This window comes from Lathamus discolor, chromosome 11 (assembly GCF_037157495.1).
Source record: "Lathamus discolor isolate bLatDis1 chromosome 11, bLatDis1.hap1, whole genome shotgun sequence".
Classification (NCBI taxonomy): Eukaryota; Metazoa; Chordata; class Aves; order Psittaciformes; family Psittacidae; genus Lathamus; species Lathamus discolor.
This window is the reverse complement of record NC_088894.1, coordinates 591,576-614,181: the sequence shown is the minus strand read 5'-3', so window position 1 is coordinate 614,181 and position 22,606 is coordinate 591,576. Positions and strand designations below refer to the sequence as shown.

General features: G+C 59.0%; 1 protein-coding gene across 3 annotated transcripts; it reads left to right on the top strand.

Annotated features, from left to right (window-relative positions):
• Window positions 1-16,130: 16,130 nt before the first annotated feature.
• On the top strand, window positions 16,131-21,821 carry LOC136020613 (BPI fold-containing family B member 4-like). 3 transcript variants are annotated; one of them, XM_065691865.1, is made up of 11 exons: window positions 16,133-16,323; window positions 16,411-16,611; window positions 16,705-17,086; window positions 17,500-17,604; window positions 18,019-18,165; window positions 18,774-18,837; window positions 19,353-19,413; window positions 19,878-19,969; window positions 20,050-20,092; window positions 20,735-20,811; window positions 20,853-20,978. In XM_065691865.1, exons 1-10 carry the CDS (start codon window positions 16,161-16,163, stop codon window positions 20,764-20,766), a joined length of 1,290 nt encoding a protein of 429 aa, XP_065547937.1. In that variant the 5' UTR covers window positions 16,133-16,160; the 3' UTR covers window positions 20,767-20,811; window positions 20,853-20,978. The 3 variants fall into 3 exon arrangements, with proteins under 3 accessions (XP_065547938.1, XP_065547937.1, XP_065547936.1); XM_065691864.1 differs by lacking the exon at window positions 20,853-20,978 and adding an exon at window positions 20,997-21,821 and having other exon boundaries at window positions 16,136-16,323; window positions 20,735-20,790; XM_065691866.1 differs by lacking the exons at window positions 19,878-19,969; window positions 20,050-20,092; window positions 20,853-20,978 and adding an exon at window positions 20,997-21,821 and having other exon boundaries at window positions 16,131-16,323; window positions 20,735-20,790.
• The last annotated feature ends 785 nt before the right edge of the window (window positions 21,822-22,606 follow it).

Below are 22,606 nucleotides of genomic sequence, written 5' to 3'. Positions count from 1 at the left end.
TGGACAAGATGGTCTCCTTGGAGGAGATGGTCTCCTTGGTGGTGTCCTTGGACAAGATGGTCTCCTTGGGGGTGTCCTTGGAGGAGATGGTGTCCTTGGAGGTCTCCTTGATAAAGATGGTGTCCTTGGAGGTCTCCTTGGCAAAGATGGTGTTGTTGATGGTCTCCTTGGCAAAGATGGTCTTCTTGATGGTCTCCTTGATGCTGTCCTTGATATTCTCCTTGGCGAAGGTGGTCTCCTTGGCAAAAATGGTCTCGTTGGCAATCTTCTTGGTGGAAATGGTGATCTCGGTGGAAACGGTGATCTCGCAGGGTGAGTGAGAGTGGGAGAAGGGTGTCCTTGCACAGCCCTCGCTGTGTCTGGACCACGCTGGGGAAAGGAGGCTCTGGAGCCTGCTGCCTAACACAAGTTCCCCCCCCTCCCCTCCTGGGGCAGGTCCATAAAGCAGGGTTCAGCTGCTGGGAGTTTCTGTAGGTGCCATCCAGCTGCTCCTGGCTGGTGGGGTCCCCACTGGCCCGGGGTGGGGAGGATCCAAGATTGTGGCTCTGGCAGCGGCCGCAGCGCTGGGGCATCGCTGCCCGATGGTGCTCTTCAGCGCTTCCTGTCCCACCGCGCAGGCTGAGGATTCTGAACAACACCCTCCCCAGAATAAGCCTGCGCTCGCTGCCCGGCTTTGGGCACCAGGTGGACTTCAACACCCGGCTGCTGATAGACAGCTCCAGGTAGGGAGCGCCCACGGGGGCACGGCTCGGGGGGGTCTCTGGTGGGCAGCGTGTCCCTGAGCCGCCTCCGCTCCCCGCGCAGCACCCCGGGCTTGCCGCGCTGCGTGCAGGTGGAAGCGGATGTGAGCGCGTTGGTCCAGGACAAGTGGGCAGCTCCCCAGAGCACCCAGGAATGCCAGACTGTCGATATAAACGTCAGTGTGAGGTAGGCACCAGCGTCGGGTCCCATCCACGGGTGGTCACGGGAAGCTTTGGTGCTGCGGGGATTGCAGGCAGGGCTTTTGTGCCTGATGCCTCCTCAGGGGCTGAGCCCCCCCCGGCTGCTGCTCTCAGAGGGGAACTGCTGAGCTTTCTTCTGAAGTTTGGGTTAAAGAACGAGTATTTCTGGGTTGTGCTGGGAACCAAGCGCTGGGCCGGATTCAGAGGGCTGGCGTTTGGTAATATTTTGGCTCTGAATATGTAACTGAGTTTGGCAGTGAATACGGTGAGGCCTCCTCTTTCTCTTGCGCAAAGTACTTTAATCTTCCAGCCATTCATCTGCACCACTTTTTATTTCCTATTTTCCTGTTCCCAGTCCCAAAGTGCCTCTCCTGGATCAGGCTTTGAAACGCCTCCTGGGTGATGTCCTGCGGGAGATGGTAAGGCTGCAGAGCGACCTGCATGTGAGCTCGGCACAGGCAGGTGCAGGCTGTGCCATGGCAGCGGCTGTTTGCACAGCTGCAGGCTCAGCGCAGGGTCAGCCCGTCCGCACACCCGTGGGCACCGGTACCGCACCGCCTTGGGGTCACAGCGAGCAAGCCCTGGAGCCGGAGCCCCCGGCTCAGAGGGGCCGCTGCAGTAATGGGGTCCCACCAAACCCTGCCCCACAGAGGCTCCTGCCACCCCGTGCCCCCCAGCAGAGGCAGATTGCCTTGTTGTGATCGTGCACCCTGTTATGGGTCACAGAATCACGGAATGGTTTGGGCTGGAGGGACCTTAAAGCTCCTCCAGCTCCAACCCCTGCCCCGGGCAGGGACCCCTTCCACTGGAGCAGCTTGCTCCAAGCCCCTGTGTCCAACCTGGCCTTGAGCACTGCCAGGGATGGGGCAGCCACAGCTTCTCTGGGCACCCTGTGCCAGCGCCTCAGCACCCTCACAGGGAAGGAGGTTTTGATGCTCCTTTCCCTCCTCAGGGGTGCAAGATCGTCAACACCAGGCTCCGTGTGGTGAGCTCGCTGCTCGGCTCCAGGACCCGTAAGTGCTGCCCCCTCCTTGTCCCCTCCTCCTGCGCGGGGTCCCGCACTCGGGGTGGTTGGTTTGACCCTGGGCGCACACAGATACTTAACACCGCTCCACACCCCCAGCTCGGCTCAAGCACGGTTTCAGTTGCCCTCACCCCAGCGCAGCAGCGCAGTTGCTTCCAGCAGCACCATTCCTGTGCTTTCTGGCAGCTCATCCAGCTGGGAACGCTGTGAGCAGGAGCCACCGTCAGTCCAGACACCTTTTGGGACCGCGGGATTTGGGAGCATCCCCTCCCCTGGCAGCTTAACAACTTTCCTCCCTCCGTCCCACAGCCGCGCTCCCGCTGGGGGCTCTGGGAGATCTGCCCAACTTTTCCATCCTCGGTGCTGACGCCGTCCAGCTGGATCTAGATGTAAGTGCCACGTTTCCCTGCCCAGACCCCCCTGGCTTGGTGAGCTGGAGTAGCTCGTCTCAGTGCGGTGCCTGGTTTGCCTTGGTCCCTGCCTTATCCTTTTACTTGTTAACCCTGGAGGGTAGCGCGAGCCCATGTGGCTGACACTGCCGAATCCACATCATTACAGCTCTCTCATAGCTGTTAACCAGGAAAGCTCAGTTCAGAGCCCAGCAGCAGTGGTCGCTGCTCACAAGCAGGTTCATTTATAAGCAGGTTTAAAGTTTGGTACGTCACTGACAGGGACCATATGAGGCCAATATTATGGGCTGTGTCTCTCTGACCAGGAGATTGGCAGTGTTTCAAAGGGAAAGCTGTGCCAGATGCAGCCGTGGCCTGTGCTAGACCATGCTGAAGCAGCCCTACCTGTATTACAGAGTCCATTAACCCCACGTGTTCCTCTGCACGAGGTCCACTGTGGGCAGGATGCCCCCTGTGAGCCCCGCCAACGTCGCTCCCCTGCTCTGTCCCCTGCAGCTCCCTGTCGGGGACACGGAGGGTGCAGTGGGGGCCCCCACCACGCAGGGACCACCGCTCACTGCCAACCTGCTGCTGGCCACCGGGCGCCAGCCCCAGCTCAGCCTGTCCCAGCGTGCCCTCGGTGTCCTGCTGGAGCTGGCCCAGGAGCAGGGAGCCTTCAACCGCAGCATCACCAGCTCCATGGTGGGTCCCTGTGCCGCTCTCTGGGGCCGGGTCAGGGTCCCGCTCACCCTGGGGTGACCCAAGGGTGCTCGTCACCGGGTGCTTGTCTTCGCGCGGTCCTGCTCTTTGCACAAACCTTCCTGGTCACCGGTGCTGTTCCTGCAGGTGCCCAACAGCATCTCGCTGTCCACGTCCGCCCTTCTCCCGCTCATCCCCCAGGTCAGTCACCTCCTTCCACCCCACCTCCCACCCACCCATGCACAGACCCCTGCCCTGACGCCCCTGCACTCTGCAGCTCGCCAAGGTCCTCCCCGGCTCCCTGCCAGTGGAGCTGCGCGTGCGGGTGGCCAACGAGCCAGTGGTGGCCGTGAGGGACGGGAAAGCCACCGCCACCCTCAGAGCCTCCATCGACGTCCTCAGCCCTGCCCTGCAGTCTGCCCAGAAGCTGCTCTTCTCCCTGGATGCGGTGAGTGGGTCCCGGGGCTGATCGCTCTGGATCAGGGCAAGGGCTGACACTGGCTCTTCTCTGGCATCCCCTCGGCTTGTCCTGCCCTTGTGCATTTGAATTTACCTCATCTTGCAAACGGTGGTGCCCAGTGCTTTAAAACTGCTCAGAATTGAGCACAAGTGAAGTTTAAGGCGTAACGCAAAATAGAGACAGATAGGGTGAACCCTGGGGAGAGATGCACGATGCCATCCATCAACAAAATGTGACTTCTAGGCCCAGGCAGGTATTCTTTCTCAGGATGGGTTATTTACACATACTGTGAGTTTTCATTGCTGGAGCTGTGCAGGTGATAACCTCATTTCTTCCACTGTTCCACTCAGGACATCGTTCTGAGCATCACCCCATCAGTCTCTGACGGCAAACTCCAAATCTCCCTGGCTCTGGACAGGTAGAGCTGAGCTCCAGGGCTGATGCAGGCTGGGGGGGCTCTGCCTGGGGACGCTGCAGAGCCTGGTGGGAGGTGCCAGTGGTTGGGATGGTGATGGAGACCTGTAGAGATGTGAAGGAGGGCAGCCCCAATGCACCCCGACTCTGCCTTGCTTCTGTCTTTTATAGCATCAACCTGACACGGACACCCCTGAGGCTCGACCCTCTCAGTGTAAGTGCATGGTGCTTTGGATGGTGGCAGGGCCACAAGCCCTCAATGACCATGGGCTGTGTAGGGAGGGAGAACCATGTCAGCTCCTCAGTCTTCATGTTCCTTCTCATGGTAGAGGCCAGCTGCTGCCGCCGATCCTGTCCATCCCATGTACCCTATAGCAGTGACACTGGGTGTATGTGCTTGCTTGTTGACTGGGGATGCTGGGAAGCGGGGGAGGGACAACCAAGAAGGAATTACCCCAAAAGCACATCCCTCTGTAACCCCCACCCTCAGTCCTGGAAGCGTTTCACTGACAGAAGCTTCCCAGCATTTGATTACACAGCTCAGAGCATCCTGCAGGGACAGACCGTGATTGATAACCTGGATGTGGCTGGTTTCATCCCATAACCATTGTTCTCTTCTCCTGATCCTGACATGTCTTCTTCCTTTGCAGGTCTCCCCACTTGCAGGATGGCTCAAGAGAGTCCTCGCAGCTGCGTATTTACCTGCTGTCACTGGTAAGGCCACATCCAGCTCCCTGTTCTCCCAGACTCAGCTGGATTTGGGCTCTCTCCCTCCCCTCTCTGCCACCTTTGGGGTGTCCCCCCCATGATGAGGTGCTTCCTCTTGCTTCTGCAGATGCATTGAGTGTGTCGGTCGCTCTGCCCAAAGTTCCCAGCATCAGCCTCAGGAATGCCAAGGTTGACATCACCGACGTAAGGATCCCGCATCCCACAGCGCTGCCTTCCCGGGGAGCTGGGGATGCGCCCGCCCGGGGCAGGGACCTGCCGAGCCCCAACCACGCGCCCCGGCCAGCCCCGCTTCCCATGGGCTGCTCCCGCGTTCCAGGAGGTCCCACAGGAAAACCTCACCAGGGGAAGGGGGGAAAGCTGGCGAAATGTGAATGCGAAAACTGAGGGGTTTGTGCTGCTTCTTGCAGGCAGACAGCTCCCCCGACCAGACCCGTCTGGATGATTCCTGCTCCAACGGACCCTTGTCCCTGCTCCCCTTCGGAGGCCAACAGCACCTCATGAGCTCCAGCCCCCTGCTTGCCTCCATGTTCCCTTGAGCACTGCCCTGGCTCATTGCTGCGGCCCAAGAGGGACGTGCAGCCAGCTCCAGTCAGTGGGTCCTGGCATAGCCTGGCATCAGGGTAGGGAAAACTGCTCCGCTGGTGGATGCTGGGGGGGGTCTGCGGCCACTTTCCACATCCCCGGTGGGGAAGCAGAGCTCTGCCTTGGCTGTAAAGGCTGCTCTCGTACTGCTCTTCCAATAAAGCCTTCCTCTGCCTCAGTGTCTCTCTCTCCGAGGGTTTATCCCCACACTCTCAGTGCGCCCTGTGCCACCGGGCGGGCAGCGCAGCCGAAGAGGCGGCCGTGCCCAGAGCAAGGAGCCGGGACCGTGCCCGGGGTGGTTCTGAAGCTCGGGCTGCGGCACGGGGTGCGGAGCAGCAGCTCACACACACGGGAGCTGGGCTCTGGAGCACGGGGGTGCCGGCGGGTCCCTGCCCGGCTGGGGGCTGCGGGTGCGCAGGGGGTGCTCGCAGCGCAGTGGCAGTGCGGGCTTGGCAGGGGGCTGGCTGACATCGCCCGCTTGGAGCCCGTGGTGCAGCGGCTGCAGGGGCAGCAGCTCCTGCCAAGGGCTCGTTTGCAGCACGTCCCACACGGAGCTGGCTGGGCAGGGCCCTGCAGGGAGCCAGGCCAGGTAAACTGAGCTCACACACCCTCATCTACTGCCTGCTTAGGAGCTCGTTATCACCTTGTTATCGCCTTGTTATCACCTGCACCAGGCTGATTGCCACACCTTGTATCTCACAAAGGTATTAAGCGTCGAGGGCATCAGGACAGAAACACCCTCATGGCCACAGAGCAGCGTGTTCCCCCCTGGGGCTGTGGAAATACCCTCTGCTGCGGAAGGGTGGGATGATTCCCAGGAATCCTTACTGGGGTCAGCACTAAAGGAGATTAAAATCCCCCGGTGCTTTGCTAAAATATCTCCAGGCTCTCTCTGGAAACTTAGCATAGCCCTGATACAGTGGGGTGTGTGAGACACCCTGTTTGTGGGCGCTGGACAGCCTCCGTGCGGGTGTCAGCAGGGATTTGTCTGGGATAAGCTGATGTTCCATCATGGATCTTGGGGCCATGCAGCCCTCAGGGTTTCAGGCTTCTCCTTTGCTTTAGCTCTTGGGTAACAGCACTTACCCGATGCCTGGGTGTCCTGTAACCTGCTGCTCAAAGCTTTTCCCTGTTTGACAAATCTTCCTTCACGTTGGAATATATTAAACCCACAATCCTGTTCTATACACTCAATCCACTAGCCCAGCTTTTACAGTTTAGGCATTTTTCCACATTTCTGCATTAACTTGGCTATATGAGGACCCGAGGCTCCTCTCTGTTAGAGCAGAGGTGCCTCTGGACAGAGCAAAGGTCTCCCCCTGACCAGAAGCTGAGCACTGACGACCAAAGCCAGGCTTCGGAATCCAGGATAAAGCCAGGTAAGGAAAGAGGATCAAAACAGTGGCACAGGGTGCTGTAACCTTGGGGAAGCAGAGGCACCATTTTACCTGCAAGCCCTGCAATGTGCTCTGGTGAGCAAGAAAAAGCTATGGGAATAATTCCAATAATGGTAGACATGCAGGCACTAATTCTGGTTTATATTTAGTGACTAGCCTGAAAAATCAGAACACAGGTTGCTGTAGTAAAATCAAACCCTCCTCTGAAGAAGAGCCATGTTCATTTGACACAAAAAGTTAACCCTTTTAAGGTTGTTAGTATTATTTTTATGGATGCAAGGTTCAAACAGGCCATCTTAAAGAGAAAGGCTTTATTCCAATGAGAGTTCCTTGTAGCACTGCAGCATTCAATTGTGTAGCTACTCATAGGGTGGACACTAGCGGGGGCAGCTCGGTGTGGTCCATAGGTGATGGGTAACGGTTTCATACTGTAAGTTGAAAATGCTGTTGGGGTGCCCAGGAACAGGAATAAGCAAACAGACACCGGAGTGGTGCAGAAGCTGGCTGCTGCATAAGCACATGCTCCTCTTCCCCCTTTCTGTGTGTGTCCAGGTCTGTTTGCTGAATGCAGCTCTAACTCGGAGCTGCTTTGGTTCTCCTCAAGCTCCTGGTTTCAGTCACTGAAAAATTTCACGCAGATGGAAACATCCAACTCATCTCCATCTCCATGACCAGCCCCTGCCGCAGCTCGCAGCCAAGCAGAGGACACCACGGCACCGGCCCTGGCATTGCCCTCCTGTATGCTCTGCTGACTCCATCTCTAGGCCAGCCAAAAGATGCCATCCTCAGGCTCAGTCAAGGAGTTCTAAGTGATGGTGAGTCCCCTGCCTCCTCGAGGTGGGACCCTGGGGAACACGACCCAGCAGTGGTCCCTGGGGGTTGATGCTCTTGTGCCAGCACAGCCCAAGCAACCCATGTGTGAGGTGCGGGCAGGGGGCAGGCAGCTGCCTGCTGGTCCCCACTCGAGGGCAGCAGCAATGGCCAGGGTCAGCTCTGCAGGCTCCCTGCAGCAGAGCAACGATGTCCTCCAAGGCGCCCTCAGAGAGGTGCTGCTCTGAGGCAGGCATCCTGGCACAGATGGAAGTGAGGAGCTGCTGGATGGCCTCGAAGGAGGTCTCCTTGGTGGTGCTGGTGCTGGTGGCCTGCTTGGTGGCATCACTGGTGGTTTGCTGAGTGGTGGTGGCAGGGGCTGACTGGGGGCTCCTTGTTGGAGGGGTTGATGCCGGCAGCAGCTTGCTGGGTAGAGGAGGTGCTGGAGGTGTGTATAGGGGTGAGCCCAGAACCCCCCCAGGGACCGGCCAGCAGCTGGTGGCGATGCCCCCAGGGAGGCCATCCCCATGGGGGGTGCTGGAGGAGCCATGGATCAGGGACATGTGCTCGGTGATGGAGATCCCCTCAGCACAGTTGGGATCCTTGGTGCCCCCCCTTAGCAGTGGAGGGCTGCTCAGCAGCTTGCTCAACACCGTGCAGGGGCTCACTGGGTAAGGCCAGCACCAGCCAGAGTCCTTGTGGGGGGGCCGCCTCAGTGCTGGTTGTGGGGAGCAGTGGTGATGCTGCAGGAGGTGCTCTGGTTTGGAGGTGATACTTTGAGATAAACGGCTCTGCCACTGCATCGCTGGCTGCAAAGAGCCTCTTGAGCTACACAAGGTCAAGGAAACAGGAGTTGAAAGCAGCTCGCCCATAGAGGGTGCACCTTGCACACCGAGCAAGGGAACACTCACAGGCTTGCAGCCACCCCATTTGAACTCTTATTTGAAGCCCAGCACCAAGCAGAAGTAAAAGCAACAATAACACAACTAGAACAAAGCTTCTGGTGAAACTGGAGAGTAACTGAACCAGGAAGCCAGCAGAGAAAGCCCGGTGTCGTTTGTCACTTCTGGTCTAAGCAGCCCCTGAACAGCAGCTTTGTGTGAGCAGCCACACCAGGGCTTGGGGTGCTGGGCTCGGAGCCCTCACACGTGGTGTCCCCCTCGCTGTCCCTGCAGGCTGAGGAGCTGACCTCACAGTCCCCAGGGTGTCCCTGCGGCTCCTGCCTGGCATCGGCATCCACCTCAACCTCTACACAAGTGTGGCCCTCAATGGCAAGTGCTGGTGCTGGTGCTGCGGTGGCAGTGCCGGCCGTGCCCTGGGCTCGGGGGGAGCATCTCCACGAGGGCTGTCTCCCACGGGAACGCTGCTCCTGTTCCCTGGGAAGCGGCTGCTCCTCCGGAGGTCGCTCCCTTCGCCTTGTGCAGCCTCCCAGGCTTGCTCGACATCGCGGTGGAAGTGAGCATCACAGCAAGGGCCAGGCTCACCATGGACGGCACCGGCTACCCCAGGCTGGCAATAGAGACATGCGGCACCCTCCTTGGTGGCAACAAAGCCAGACTCCTGTGAGGGTGAGTTACGGATATGTCCTTGACTGGCATGGGCCACCTCACCTTTGGCTTTGCTGGCCCCAGCCTGCAGCCACGGAACAGCAAACACACGAGGGCATCTCCCCATGGCACGGCTCTCACTGGTGACAGTCACCGCTGGCCATGTCACAGGGCTGGCGGTGGTGGCCCCTGCATGCTCCATGTAAATGGACACGTTGTCCAAGGGCTGCACAGCCCCGCAGTGATCCCAGAGGGACATTTCTGTCCCACGTGTCACATTCATGGGTCATTGTAACTGACACTGCACAGCATCTTCTGAGATGGGAGCGTGTGGTGTGTAAATCATAGAACCCACTTGGGCTGAGTTTGGTTCTGCTCGTTTGAGGAGACACTACAATGGTAGATAAAAGGCAGCAATAAATTACCCACTGGCTCTTTTGGGGTGCAAATCACACTTATCTCATGCAAAATCCAAGCAACCCGAGTCACTTTGCTGCTGCAATCGCCTTGCTCCGGGAGGTCCATGCTCCGCTCTATTCACAGGGAATTGCTTAACAAGAGCCATTTCCTTTGCAGCAGGATTTTTCATCGTGCTCCTTTATTTTTCCATAGCCTGCTCCCACTCGTGGATAATTTCTTGGCAAGCGTCCTGAACAGACTTCTTCCTGATCTGGTACGTTGGGATGAAACTTCCACCCTGGAAAGGAGCAATGAGTCTGCCAGGCTGCAGTGCAGCTCCTGAGGCATCGCTGGTGTCCCAGAACGGGAGCACGGCCATGGGCTGGGATTAGGGGGACACACGCCGTGTCTCCGTCTGCTCGGGAGATGCTGCTCCCTCCTTCCGAGCTCAGCGCGCCCAGCGCAGGGCTGCCCGAGCGCTGGGAGTTTCTGAGGATTCTCTGGACCGTGTTAGGGCCTCACTGAACCTCTCCTCCCCGCTAAAGCCCCAGGGTCTCTGCTGCCGTCCCACATGGGCCCTGGGACCCTGCTTCTCTGAGCAAGGACGAAGGTGCCCAGGGGCAGGTCCGGAGCTGGGGCAGCCCCAGCAGCACTGGGAGTGCTGCCGCCCTCGTGCCTGCTGCTCCCATTCCCAGGCCAAGCGGGGCTGCGAGTCCTTGTCCGGCTCTCACCATGGGTCACCCCCTGTCCCCCCGACTCCGGCGGCTCTGTCCGGTGGTCGCCATTGCCCTGGGACTCGTAAACAGCAGCTGGGTCTTGTGAACTGGGAGTACTGGTGTGTCCATGCCCTGCCCTGCCTTGTCCCCGCCACCTCTGCTCTGGCTGCCTGAGGACTGTGATGCTTTCCCCTCTGCTGCTGCAAACCCCTCACTTCACCCCATGGACCCCTCCTCTCCCTTCCCCTGTCTCTAATGACGGACAGAAGGACCCCTTGGTGCATAACTGGGCACTGCTGGGGCTGTGAGCCGGCCCCTCCATTCACAGCAGTGGCGTGCGCTGCTCCTTAGGGAGATGACATCTCCTGGAGCACAGAGTGCAGGAAGCCAGGGTTAGGCGCCTGCCCTGAGCATCCCCTGCACACCAGGGCTCCTCTGGGAGGAAAAGAGCTGCTGGGCTGAGGAGGGAGGATTTGCACCTGAGCCCAGCAGGGGATCCCTGAGCCCCATCCTCTGCCGCCAGCGCTGGTGCCCCTGGGAGTGCTGGGCAGCACTGAGCACACCGCGTCCAGCCTTCCCCTGGTAACCGGCCAGCTCCTTGAGGTAGACTTGAAGGTAAGTCAAGTCCTGCATCTTCTCCTGCCACCTGTGCGCGAGGGTTGGGGTATTGGGTTTGGGAAGGTTTCCTGGGGCCACCTGAGCAGTGGGTGCCGAGGTCGCTGCGGGAAGCTCAGGGAGATCCCAGCACATTCCCTGCTCCCACTGCGGCCGTCATGGGAGAGCACCGCGGGGTTTGCATCTCGTGAGTGCCTGGAGAAGGAAGCGCCACGGGGGCTGGCTCGTGGTCATGCGTGCAGCGATTGCACACTCCAGGAGCACGAAGTTAACCATGAAGGCAAACACTGCAATGTCCTGGCCTCGGCTTCCTTTCCATGGAACTCCAGCCTGTCCTCAGGAGCGTGGCTGGGGGCCTGGGGGAGCATCCGCTGGGAGAGCCAGGAGCTGTCCCCACGGCCCCAAGGTGCCCGTGCCCCTGCTGTCACCCATGGCAGCCACCGGCTCCTCACAGCTGGGCACCTCCATGAACCTCCTGGGCTTGGTGCTGTGTCCTGCAGAAGCCGCCCTGCCCTCTGCTCTCTCTCTGACCACAGGAAGCCTCTTTGCTGGCCCCGTTCTCAGTCGAGGACAATGAACTGAAGATCAGCACCGTCTGAAGAAGTAGGACACAGGGGGGTGGCCATGGCCACGGCTCTGCAGCGATGCGGGCAGCAGGACTGGGTCGTCAGAGGCACTGCTTGGGTTTTACTCACCTCTGGTTCCTCCTGCAGGGCCGATCTCTCCTTGGTGTCCCCGTCCATCGGTGGTTTTGATGTAAGAACACGAGCAGCCTCAGCAGCACACAAAACCCACTGCAGAAAGCAAAGCGCTGATGGATACTGGCTCAGGAGAAATGAGAGCCAGGAATGGCTGTGCCCTGTTTTGAACAGCACCTTCCTGTCGCCTCTGGAGGTGGACTTTTTTCATGGATGATCCGTGAGTGATTCTCAGACAAATCCTCACTGTGAGGTCCTGGCTCCATGGTGAGCCAGAGGACATCCCACACGTGCCCTCAATGTCCCCTTGGGATGTGCCCAGAGATGCTCATCCCTGTGCCTCATAGGGGACAATGGGAAAAGCCAGGGGATCCCGGGCTCCGCTGTGGCAGGATACCTGCGGAGAGAGCACGTTTGGTTTCCAGGGGTGGTTCCTGCAGGACCAGCGGTGGCACTGAGGGACCCCTCTCCCTGCTGCAGGTCTCCCTCCAGGACACGCTCAGTGGCCAGATCCTCGATGTGGTACCTGCAGTGAACAGTGAGAACCTGCCCGCTCCCCATGGTGTGTGCGCCATCAGTGCCTGCAGTGAACTTCACCCCACTGCATGGAGCAGGAGCCAGCGGGACCTGCACTGAGGGGGTTGGTTGGGGTGCGAGGGCTTTGCTGGGAGGTGAACCCTCACACCCTGAGCAGCCTCCCCGGTTGCTTTGCTTGCAGCAGCAATGGCAGGATGCTTTGGTGGCAGCAGCAATGGCAGGATGCTTTGGTGGCAGCAGCAATGGCAGGATGCTTTGCTGGCAGCAGCAATGACAGGATGCTTTGGTGGCAGCAGCAATGACAGGATGCTTTGGTGGCAGCAGCAATGGCAGGATGCTTTGGTGGCAGCAGCAATGGCAGGATGTTTTGCTGGCAGCAGCAATGGCAGGATGCTTTGGTGGCAGCAGCAATGGCCGGATGCTTTGCCGGCAGCAGCAATGGCAGGATGCTTTGGTGGCAGCAGCAATGGCCGGATGCTTTGCCAGCAGCAGCAATGGCAGGATGCTTTGGTGGCAGCAGCAATGACAGGATGCTTTGGTGGCAGCAGCAATGGCAGGATGCTTTGGTGGCAGCAGCAATGGCAGGATGCTTTGCTGGCAGCAGCAATGGCAGGATGCTTTGCTGGCAGCAGCAATGGCAGGATGCTTTGCTGGCAGCAGCAATGGCAGGATGCTTTGCCAAGTCCCGTGGCACAAAAGCCTTTCTGGAGAACCCTGCGGAGGGGGGCTTGCACACAGGGAGGACGGAGCTGGGGACTGAGGTTTGGCAGCAAACCCTGCCTGGCACTGAGCTGGGCTGGGCTGTGCCCCACAGAGGTGCTGGGAGAGGGGGTTCCCCTCCCCAGGCTGCTGAACATCGACTTCTCCAACACTGACATCGATGCCATTGAAGTGCTTCAGATGTGCCCCAGTGTTCCCTGACGGCAGCCCCGCTCCGGGGCTCTGCACAGAGGATTCCGAAGGAAACCAAACCCCTTTGCTTCCCCAGGATCTCCTCTTGCTGTCAGTGTGACCCAGGGACACCGGGCTGGGAAGGGAGCCCTGGGTTTCCCTGTCTGCCCCCGGAGTGACGGGAGCTCAGCCTGCCCAGGGAGTCCCTACCGCATTGCTCTTCATACCCACCACAGCAGCTTGGTCTCCTCCACGCAAACACTGCGTCCCGCCTGCGCTGCTGGGAGCAGGACCACGGTGGGTTTTGCCTCTGAACGTTGTGTTCTGACTCCTTTGGGGATGCTCAGAAGGATCCGGGGGTATTTTGTGTTCTCATGCTTGGGTTTAACAAAGTCCATCCCTTTCTGCAGCCGCCATGGGCGCTCCAGCCTGTGCGTGTGTGTGTGGGGGGTGGTTCCAGTGAACCCCAGGGCTCAGGATGGTCCCCAGTTTATTTATGCTCAGGCTCTTCCCTGCTGTTCAGCTCCTGTTGGAGCACTGAAGCCTTTGCTAATTTAATGCTCTAAAGCTGCTCTGGGGAGAAAGGGGAATAGCTGGGACAGATGTAATGTTGCTGCCTTAGAGTCTGTCCTGCCCCTGTCCAGTCCAGATCCACCCCGAAAACCACCTCAAAACAGGTTTTTCCTGTCATCTTTCATGCTTTTCCCCTTTCCCTTTATATTCATTTCCCCATTTTCTTTTATTTGCTGTTTCTCAAGCCTCATTTAAACTGTCGAGATCTTTCTTGGAGGCACAAAGCATCTCCTGCAGGTTTCACAGCACAGCTGCTGTACCCTAGATCCACGCACTCCCAGTGTGTGATAACTTTTCATTTTAATCTGCCTTGTGCTGTTTCTGTGTGTAATTAACTTGCTGGGAGGTAACTGCTCACCTCTCGCTGTCTGTGGTGAATATGATGGAGCATCCCCTGAGCCATTCCTGAGACCCTCTATTTAGCCAAAGGAGCATCCCCAGCTCCCTGTGGCATCCCCCTGCACCCCAGCATTCTGAGGTGGCTCAGAGTAACCGTGGTGCTCTAAGGATGCTCAGGGGTTTGCACGCAGAAAGAAGAGGGGAAGAAGGAGGAATCACAGGTTTCCACCTTGAGCAGCATTTTCTTGCTTCACTTTGGGAGAGCAAAGCAAGAGAGACACCAAGTAGCCATGAGCAGCAAAAGCCCATGCTGGCCATGGCCTGTGTCCCTTCTGTGGCCATAGCCATGCCCAGCTTCTCTGGACCATGTGCAAGGAGCCGCATGGCACTGGGTGGGATGGAGCCTGACCAGAGCATGCCCTGCCCGAGGACACGAGCTCCTGAACCAGCACCCAGGGGTGCATTTCTGCACCTTCACTGCCTGTGCTGCTGCCCTGGTCCCAGGGGGCAGGAGGAGAAGCCCAGGGAGCGGGATGCAGCGTGTCCGGTGGGAGGAGAGCCGGTGGGCACCGCATCCAGGCTGAGCTGCTGGCCAGGGCCCAGCACGGCTACGTGCGGTGTGTGGGGTCAGGCTGGTGCAGGGTTCACACTTCACAGCCAGCGAGGAGGAACTGTCCCGCTTCACCCTTCCCTGGCCTTTCCTGGTTCCTGCAGCTCGGGTATATAAGGCTGCTCCTGCCAGCCAGCCCCGTGGAGAGGCCACGGGCAGCAGCAGCACTGCAGCAAAGGGCTCCAGGTAAGTGGTGTTGTGGTACAGCGGCCACAGAGCAACTGCTGCCGTTGGGTGACCTGCAGCAAAGTGTGACTCGGCTTTAAAAGCAGGAATTTTAATGATGTTTTCCTTTGATTTCTGTAGCAGCATTTAATAATTGATGAGAATTAATTTTTAAAGCCAGCAGAGCTCTTGCTTGTCAAATTCCATGTTTATTTTTGTCGTTACGTTACGACCGAGCCGGCAGAAGTGACTGGGGGTTGGTTTCTTCATGCTCTTGGTGACCAGAATTCAGAGCCATTTTCAGCTTATCAGGTCTCATCGGAGCTGCAGTAAAACAAGCCTTCATCTGCAGAGCCATGCATGAATTTTGCATGTGCAAGATGTTCGGCTTAAACGTGTGTGACCAAGGAGACAGCAACCTGATAGATACCGTTAATAACTGCAGCGGCAGTTGTGCTCTCTCTAAGAGCTCTTCTGCGAGACCCGAGAGCCATGGGGGGAGCCTCTTGCAATGCTGCACACGTCTTGCAGAGACCCTCCAACAAATCCCCCTGATTTTATTTGACACGGTTTTCAAGAGGAGCTGCCCGAGCCTCCCTCCTCCTCTCCTGTTCAATAATCACAGCTCCAGGAGCTGCGCATCGCCGCGTGCTGATCAAAGGGAAAATCTCAGAGACAGACCAGTGAATTAAAGTCTAATTTAATTGTGCCAAGAGCTGCCATGGAGGGATTGTTTTCAGAGTACCTGGAACTGATATCGCAGTTGTTCGGTCTGACCTCAATAGCGACGTTTCTCAGTGCTGAGGCTGTGCAATCCTCAGCCCGCACACTGCTTTTCTCAGAAGGGAAAGCTGGGACAAGGCCCAGGACATGGGTGCTGCAGGTGGGTGCTCCTGAAACGGGGACCCACGGCAGCGCTTCCCTGGTTTCCTGTTCTCACTCCTTTAGAAGCACCTTTCTGTGCCTGAGCAAACACTGCACAGTGCTGGTTGCAACCCCAAGGTGCCCAGAACACAAGGTCCTTGAAGGTGCTTTCTTCTGACTGGAGGCAGATCAAATTCAGGGAAAAGGGGCTCTTTTCATAGCCTGAATGGCGCGAGATGAGAAGAGCAAACAACCTGCCCATGGAAAAGGGAGTGTGGTCTGGGTGTGCTGTGAGCTTTGATAACACGGTGTTCTTCACAGCAGGGAGAAGGACGCGGCTTTGGCACGCACCGTTTTTCATCCGGCCGCGTCCCTTTGAGTGCTCTTCTTCCAGGGCCATTTTGGAGCGGTGGGAAGCCATCCGTCTCTCCGTGCAAGGTCCTCCTGCCTCATCTCCTTCCTCGTGCTCTCTTGAAATGGCATTTTGTCCCTTCAAGCTTCCCTGCAATGTCAGGCACCAGCTCTGCAGAGAGGTAGCCCATGGGCATGGACAATGCGGAGCAGCTCGGCACCGTGCTTCAGTGGCTGCCTGATAACCGGGAGCAGTTTGACCTTTCTGGGTGGGAAAAGGGTGCAAACCTACAGGTCTGGGCTGGCCCCTGGGGGCTCCGTGTCCAGTGGGAATCTGCCCCACTGCCGGGGAGCAGCGCACGTGAAGGATGGAGAGCCGGATCGGTGCCCAGGCTGCCCATTCCTAGGGGATGGGACTGGTGCCCGGGCTGATGTGGGTCTCTCCACAGGTGCCGGCTCAGGAGATGCTGCGCTTCTGGTGTCTCGTCCTTGCCATGGGCCTCCTGCCCCCGTCCCAGGGCCTCCTCAACCTGGGCAGTGTCCTTGGGCTGAGCCCAGCGCAACCCAGCAACGGTGAGCTCCGCGGTGTTCCGCGTTTCCCATCGGAGCGTCCCGGCACAGGCGGGAAGTCTGAGCAGTAACCGGGACTTTCTTGTGCAGGTCTGCTTGGAACTGGTCTTGGCAGCGAAGGTCTCGTCGGCAAAAAAAGTGGCTTGCTTGGCACAGGCCTCTTTGGTGAGGGTGGGCTCTTCGGTACCGGCATCCTTAGCACGGGCAGTCCGAGTGGAAAAGAAAGCGGAGGTTCCAGTGATGCAGGAAAAGAATCCAGCAGCTCTGGGATCCTCGGGACGGGCCTCCTAGGTGAGGAAGGTCCAAGTGGCACAGGAGTGCTTGGGAGAGGAGGGCTGCTGGGCGGTGAAAGCCAGGACAGTAACGGAGGTGTGACTGTTACAGGAGGACAACCTGGCAGGAGCGGTCTGCTCGGCACTGGCATCCTTGGTGGAGATGGGCTCCCTGGCACTGGCATCCTTGGTGGAGATGGGCTCCCTGGCACTGGCATCCTTGGTGGAGATGGGCTCCTTGGCACTGGCATCCTTGGTGGAGACGGGCTCCCTGGCACTGGCATCCTTGGTGGAGAAGGCCTTGGCAATGGTCTCCTCAGCAATGGCCTCCTTGGCAATACGAGCCTTCTTGGACAGAAAGGTTTGCTTGACACAGGGCTGCTTGGAAAAGGAGGCCTCCTGGGCAATGGAAGTCTCCTTGGTCTCGATGGTGTGCTGGGTGCAGGAGGACTGCTGGGCAGTGGAGTCCCTGGCACACCAACACACTTCTCCTGGTAAGTGGGCATCGAAGCACAGGGGTAGTGCTCGGTAGGTGGGTGCAGGGTAACGGAGCAGTCCAGAGGATGGGTTTCCCTAAGCGGATGCTCCAGGAGCCAACTCCTCCCTCTTGCACCAACCACCAGTCCTGGGCTCATATGAGGAGCTGCGATAGGGAAATTCCAACCAAAGATGGCAGAAGTCTTCCCCATGGGAGTGATGTGACACTGTGATGGGCACCCTGGGAGCTGGGGGTGCAGCCCCGAGCAAACTGACCCTGCTTTGAAGTTGTCCCTTCCCCACCTTCACTTTAACTGGGAATACCCACATAGGTAACAGGTCATGCAGTGAAGAGGAGGAGATGGGGCTGTGGGGTCTGCTCGGGCTGACCCTGCCGTCCCCAGCTGGGTTTGCTTTGCTGTCGACCCAGGCTGAATGTGCTGAACCTCGAGAACGTCCGGGTGTCGTGCAGGGTCGTTCGCGGCAGCGAGTTTGTGCTGAACCTGTACTCGAAGCTGGTGCTGCGCTTGCCAGGGTGAGCAGGGCTGGGGGGAGGCGGCAGAGCGGGGCCAGGGGTGAGGACGGGATGTTCCCGGGTGCTGGAGGAGCATCCCCAGACGCTGGTGGCACTAAAGCATCGCCCCGGCCAAGCCGGCTCCAGCGGCCCCGGCGCAGCCACGGGCAGCTCCGGCACAGCCATGTGCAGCTCCAGTACAGCCACGTGCAGCCCCGGCACAGCCACGGGCAGCCCCGGCACAGCCACGGGCAGCTCCGGCACAGCCATGTGCAGCTCCAGTACAGCCACGTGCAGCTCCGGCACAGCCATGTGCAGCTCCAGTACAGCCACGGGCAGCTCTGGCACAGCCACAGGCAGCTCTGGCACAGCCATGGGCAGCTCTGGCACAGCCACGGGCAGCTCCGGTTCCCAAGGTGCTCCCCTGTCCCGCAGGATTTTTCGGTTTCTGAGCGGCTCCTCGGTGGAGACGAACATCACGTCCCACTTGGCGCTGACCCAGGACACCCCCGGCGACCTCAAGCTGGTGTCTAAGGATTGCAGCAACCTGCTTGTGGGCTTCAACATCAACCTGCGGAGGGGGTGAGCCACGTCCCCCCCGGGCTGGTCTCAGTCACTGGGCATGAGGTGGTTTAGCAGGGACGGACCCATCGCGCAGGAGCTCAGCCCAGCCCCTCTGTGCTGCTCACCTGGGGCTCAGCCACGGCCGGGTTGGACACAGGGGCTTGGAGCACCCTGCTCCAGTGTAAGCTGTCCCTGCCCGGGGCAGGGCTGGAGCTGGATGGGCTTTAAGGTCCCTCCCAACCCAAGCCACTCTGTGGCCCTATGACTATTCTATGACATAGACCTACTGATCTATGTGGAGCAATGCATGCGCTGGGAAAGGGTTAAAACAAGAGGCAGGACTCGCAGCTCTTTGCAAGTCTGCAGAATTTCAGCCTCCAACCTGGGCACAGGTTTCCTCCTTAGCACCCGGATTTGGGAAGCAGGCAGCAAAGTCCCGAGCTTCAGTAATTCCTGCGGAAGCCTGGGGGAGCTGTGGGCTTGCAGCATCTTTTAACCCAGAGACAGGAGCAGAGAACGGGTGCTCCTCTCCCGTGCTCAGCGGGGCAGAGCTCGGGTTTGCCTTGATGCCGAGGCCTGGCTTTGAGACCTCCCCCGGCAGTTTTTGTGCTCCCTTCCCTCTCCAGGTTTTTCACCACCATGGTGAGCAACTTCCTGAACAGCTCCCTCCGGTCGCTCATACCCGCGCTGGTGAGTGCCTCAAGGCCCTTCGCTCTAAGAAGCTGCACTTACTGCGGCTCTTGCCACAGCTGTGCAGCAGGGTTACTCACGCAGACACTCTCCATATACATACATGTGCACGCACAGCCACACAGCCACATCCCGTAAGTGAATTCCCAAACTTCCTTGATCTTTCTCACAGCCCGGAGTTATTTGTTAGGAGCAGCTCCAATGGCATCGCTCAGTGGTGCGGGGCAATCTGCACCCATGGGCTCTGTGAACGGCCGGTTCCGAGGCGCTGCGCGGGGCTGGCAGCCTCACTTCGAGAGAAGGGGCTTCTGAGAAAACCCTTTATTCCGTTCAATGGAACCGGTGCCACGCGGAGAAAGGGCCGAGCAACTGAGGTTGCTTTTTCCGTGGAGGGACCCGTGAGGAGCCGATTGTTCCGTCTTGAGTTAAACCTGTGAATCGCAAGCAGTGGTAGGGAAGCGCGCTGCTACACCCATGGTGTTCTCACCAAGCCTGTGCCACTTGTTCCTTTGCAGCTCTGCCCGTTGGTGAACATCTGGGTCAGCATCATCAACATTAAGCTTCAGTTCCTCAACCGTAAGTCATTAAATGCCTTTTCTATACTAATTTTTAGAGGGACACTTGAGCTCTGTCTCCAGTCACCTCCATGGGCCCTGAGGGGCTCAGGAGTGCCGGACCCACTGGAGAAGGAGTTGCTTTGCTTGGCAAAGCTGCTTGGGGGGGCACATTCCTGGCTCATCCCTGGTGCCTGACGTGGCAAAACCATCCCTGCCCTGCTGTCCTCCGGTGCTCAAGGCCGGGATGGACATAGAGGCTTGGAGCTCCCTGCTCCAAGGTGTCCCTGCCCGTGGCAGGGGTTGGGGCTGGATGAGCTTTAAGGTCCCTCCCGCCCCAAGCCTTGCCGTGGTTCTGTGCTTCTCCGGTGCTGGGGCCGTGCCCGAGCTCCCCAGCCTCTGGCTCTGTGCGCCAGCACGAGCAGGGCACCCGGCAGGCTCCTGGGTCAGGAGCCGGCTCTGCCCAGCCCCATGGCCTCTCCTCAGGCATTGTCTCCTTTGGGCTCCTGGGGAAAATCCACTCGGCCCTCTCCAGTTTGCCGGTGTCGTCCGGGCACTACATGGAGCTGGACCTGCAGGTACGGCCGCACCCAGCCCCGGCCCCCCCTGCCCTCCCTCTCCCCCCCCTCACACCTTCCTCTCTCCTTGCTTGCTGCAGAACTACCCATTCCCAAGCGCCTTCATCAACTGGCTCCTGCAGAGTAAGTCCAGGCACAACGGGATCCCCACTGGGAGCCAGACAGGGGCAGCAGCCCAGGCTGGGGGGATGCTCAGGGTGATGCAGCCCTGGTGCAGGTAGCGGCCAAGAGTGGGTCCCCATGGCCCTGGGGTGCAGCCGAAGCTTCAGGGCGCTGATGCACCTCAGGATGGTCCCACAGAGCGCTCCCACCCCGCACAGTGCTGCTGGGGGTGGTTCATGGTCCGCAGTCCTCAGGGGCATCCCCCCAGCTCAGGCCCTCGGTGGCTCCGGGTGTGCGGTTGTGAGACAAAGTCTGTGCTCTCCCGCACAGCCCTGGAAAAGTCACCTCACCTCTCATAAGAGGATTTAATAATATTTACTTAACAGGAGTGAATAATGGTCCTCGGGATGCTGCGAGGATTAATTAATATTTGCAGAGGTGATTGGAAGAGCTTTCGGCCTCATATGCATGCAAAGTTAATATATAGAGGAGGGAAGGAAGAGCTGGACGCGGTCCCAGCTTCCCCCGAGGCGTGTTCCTCAGGGCACTAAATCAGCTCTGCCCATGAAGCTGGGGGATCTCAGGCCATCGCTGTGTTCGGAGCCAGCCCCATAGATGGGAGCTGGGGGGCTGGGGGGCACTGACCTGGGTCTCTCTCCCCAGTCACAGGCATCAATCCCGGGAGCACTCCATAGCCGTGGGGCCAGCAGCGCTGTGGGGTAAGGATGGTTTGCTGGGACCTTCCAACCCTTGGGATTCTGTGATTCTGTGATTCTGTGACCTGGCTCAGAGCCCCGGTGCTGGTGCTGGTGCCGGGGCTGGCTGAGCCGAACCCTCCGGAGCTGACCCTGCACTGATGGGGAGCACGGAGCTGCTGCTCCAAGCTCCTGCGCTGCCTGAAACCTCAGCTCCAGCATCCCCATAGGTACCCCACAGCCATTCCCACTGCTCCACCATGAGGAAGAGGAGGAGGGAGGAAGATCACTGGATATATGGAGAATAGACATGAAAATAGAGAAACCCACCCAAGAAAACTCACTGCTTCTTCTGCGTCACGTTTCAGCCTGATCACTCTGGTGTCTCAGTCCAGCCCAGGGTTAGCAGTGCCAAGAGTTATCTTTGCTGCTGCTTAGGTGTGCCAACGCACTGCTCCCACTGGATCCAGGGCCGGGAGCCTCAGGCCGTGCCACATTCACTCCCGGTGCCACAGCCGTAAGCCACTCATTAGGGCACCCACTAATGAGGGTACAGCCCGACCCCAGCCCTCCCTCAAGCACCCCATGTTCCGCCTGGCCCCGGGCTGTGGTTTGGGCTGGGAATTGCTCGGCACGGAGGAGCCTTTCCTGGTGCTGGACCAAGACCCCCTGGCTGGCATTGGGAATGTCATCCCATGCGGCTGCCCCATGGGAATTCTGTGAGTTTGCACCAAATCCCTGTGAAGGGAGAGAAAAGGACAAGCCCCAGCGGCCTGTGGATGCTTTGTCTTTGCTCTCCTTCTGCTCCGTGACGAGTTTACCATTTCAAAAGGAAATGTTGCTGCTTCCAGCAACTTCAGCCTGTCAAAAAGAAGGCAGAAAAAGGCCTAATCCAGCCGGTACTCGGCTGACGCATCCCCGTGCGGTTGTGCTTTGAGCGATCAGAGGAAACGCTCTCCTGTCTTGTGATCTGCAAGTGGAGCTGGGTGCCGCGCATGGTGGGGGAGGCGGATTCACGTCCCTTCTGTTACTGCTCACAATAAAAGGAGTTTCTTCATCTGCATTCCGCACGTGACTTGGTTCCTCTCCAACCTGCCACCGGGTTTCTGTGTTTGCGAGGGGTTTGGTGTTTATCTCCCCATCAGCCCCAGGAGTGACTCACGGCAAAGAGCACTGAACAGGTACATCTGCTGGCAAGGGGGGAGCCAGGGCCAGGCCAAGCCCTGCCAGCTGAGGGCACACAGCCGTGGTCCTCGGGAGCAGTAACTGCTCCCCTCATTTGTTTTTATGCAGATTTATTCTGCCCTTGTCCCTCAGCTTCTGGTTCTTTTATTCTCTGCTCCTGCTCCCCATGCGCTGCCAGCAAGCCGGGAGCTGCTGGACATGAACAAACACGTCCCTTGTGCCCTGCTGGGGCTGATCCCCCGGGCTGGGGCAGGGACCAGGACCCTGGGGATGCCACAGGGCACTGCATGGCATCAGCGCCTTCCCAGTGCCGTGGTGGCTGCACTGCGAAGCACCAACACCCTCCTCTGCCTCTGCCCATCACCAGTCCCTCTGCTCCTGCCCATCCCATGGGCACAGAGGGGATCCCGGGAGCCAGGTTTCCAAGGAGCATCTCCCCTGGTCCCCGGAGCCCACTGCTCACCCCACATTTACACTCAGCTTTGCCACCAGCTGCGGGATTCGGCTCTTCCTCACTGAGGGCACTCGGGAGCGGAGCTGAGTGGAGCAGCACGGCTGAAGGTGCTGGGCAAGGGGGCCATGGGGGTGCCCCTGCAGCCGGCACCAGCCCCGCTCTGCGGCTCCACTCCTCAGCTGGGTTTGCCAGAGGGGGATT

Coding starts and splice junctions, on each gene's coding strand:
- LOC136020613 (XM_065691864.1), top strand. CDS start 16,161: ATGGGACTGGTGCCCGGGCTGATGTGGGTCTCTCCACAGGTGCCGGCT. Junction 16,324..16,410: donor CCCAGCGCAACCCAGCAACG/GTGAGCTCCGCG, acceptor TTTCTTGTGCAG/GTCTGCTTGGAACTGGTCTT. Junction 17,605..18,018: donor CTGGTGCTGCGCTTGCCAGG/GTGAGCAGGGCT, acceptor CCTGTCCCGCAG/GATTTTTCGGTTTCTGAGCG.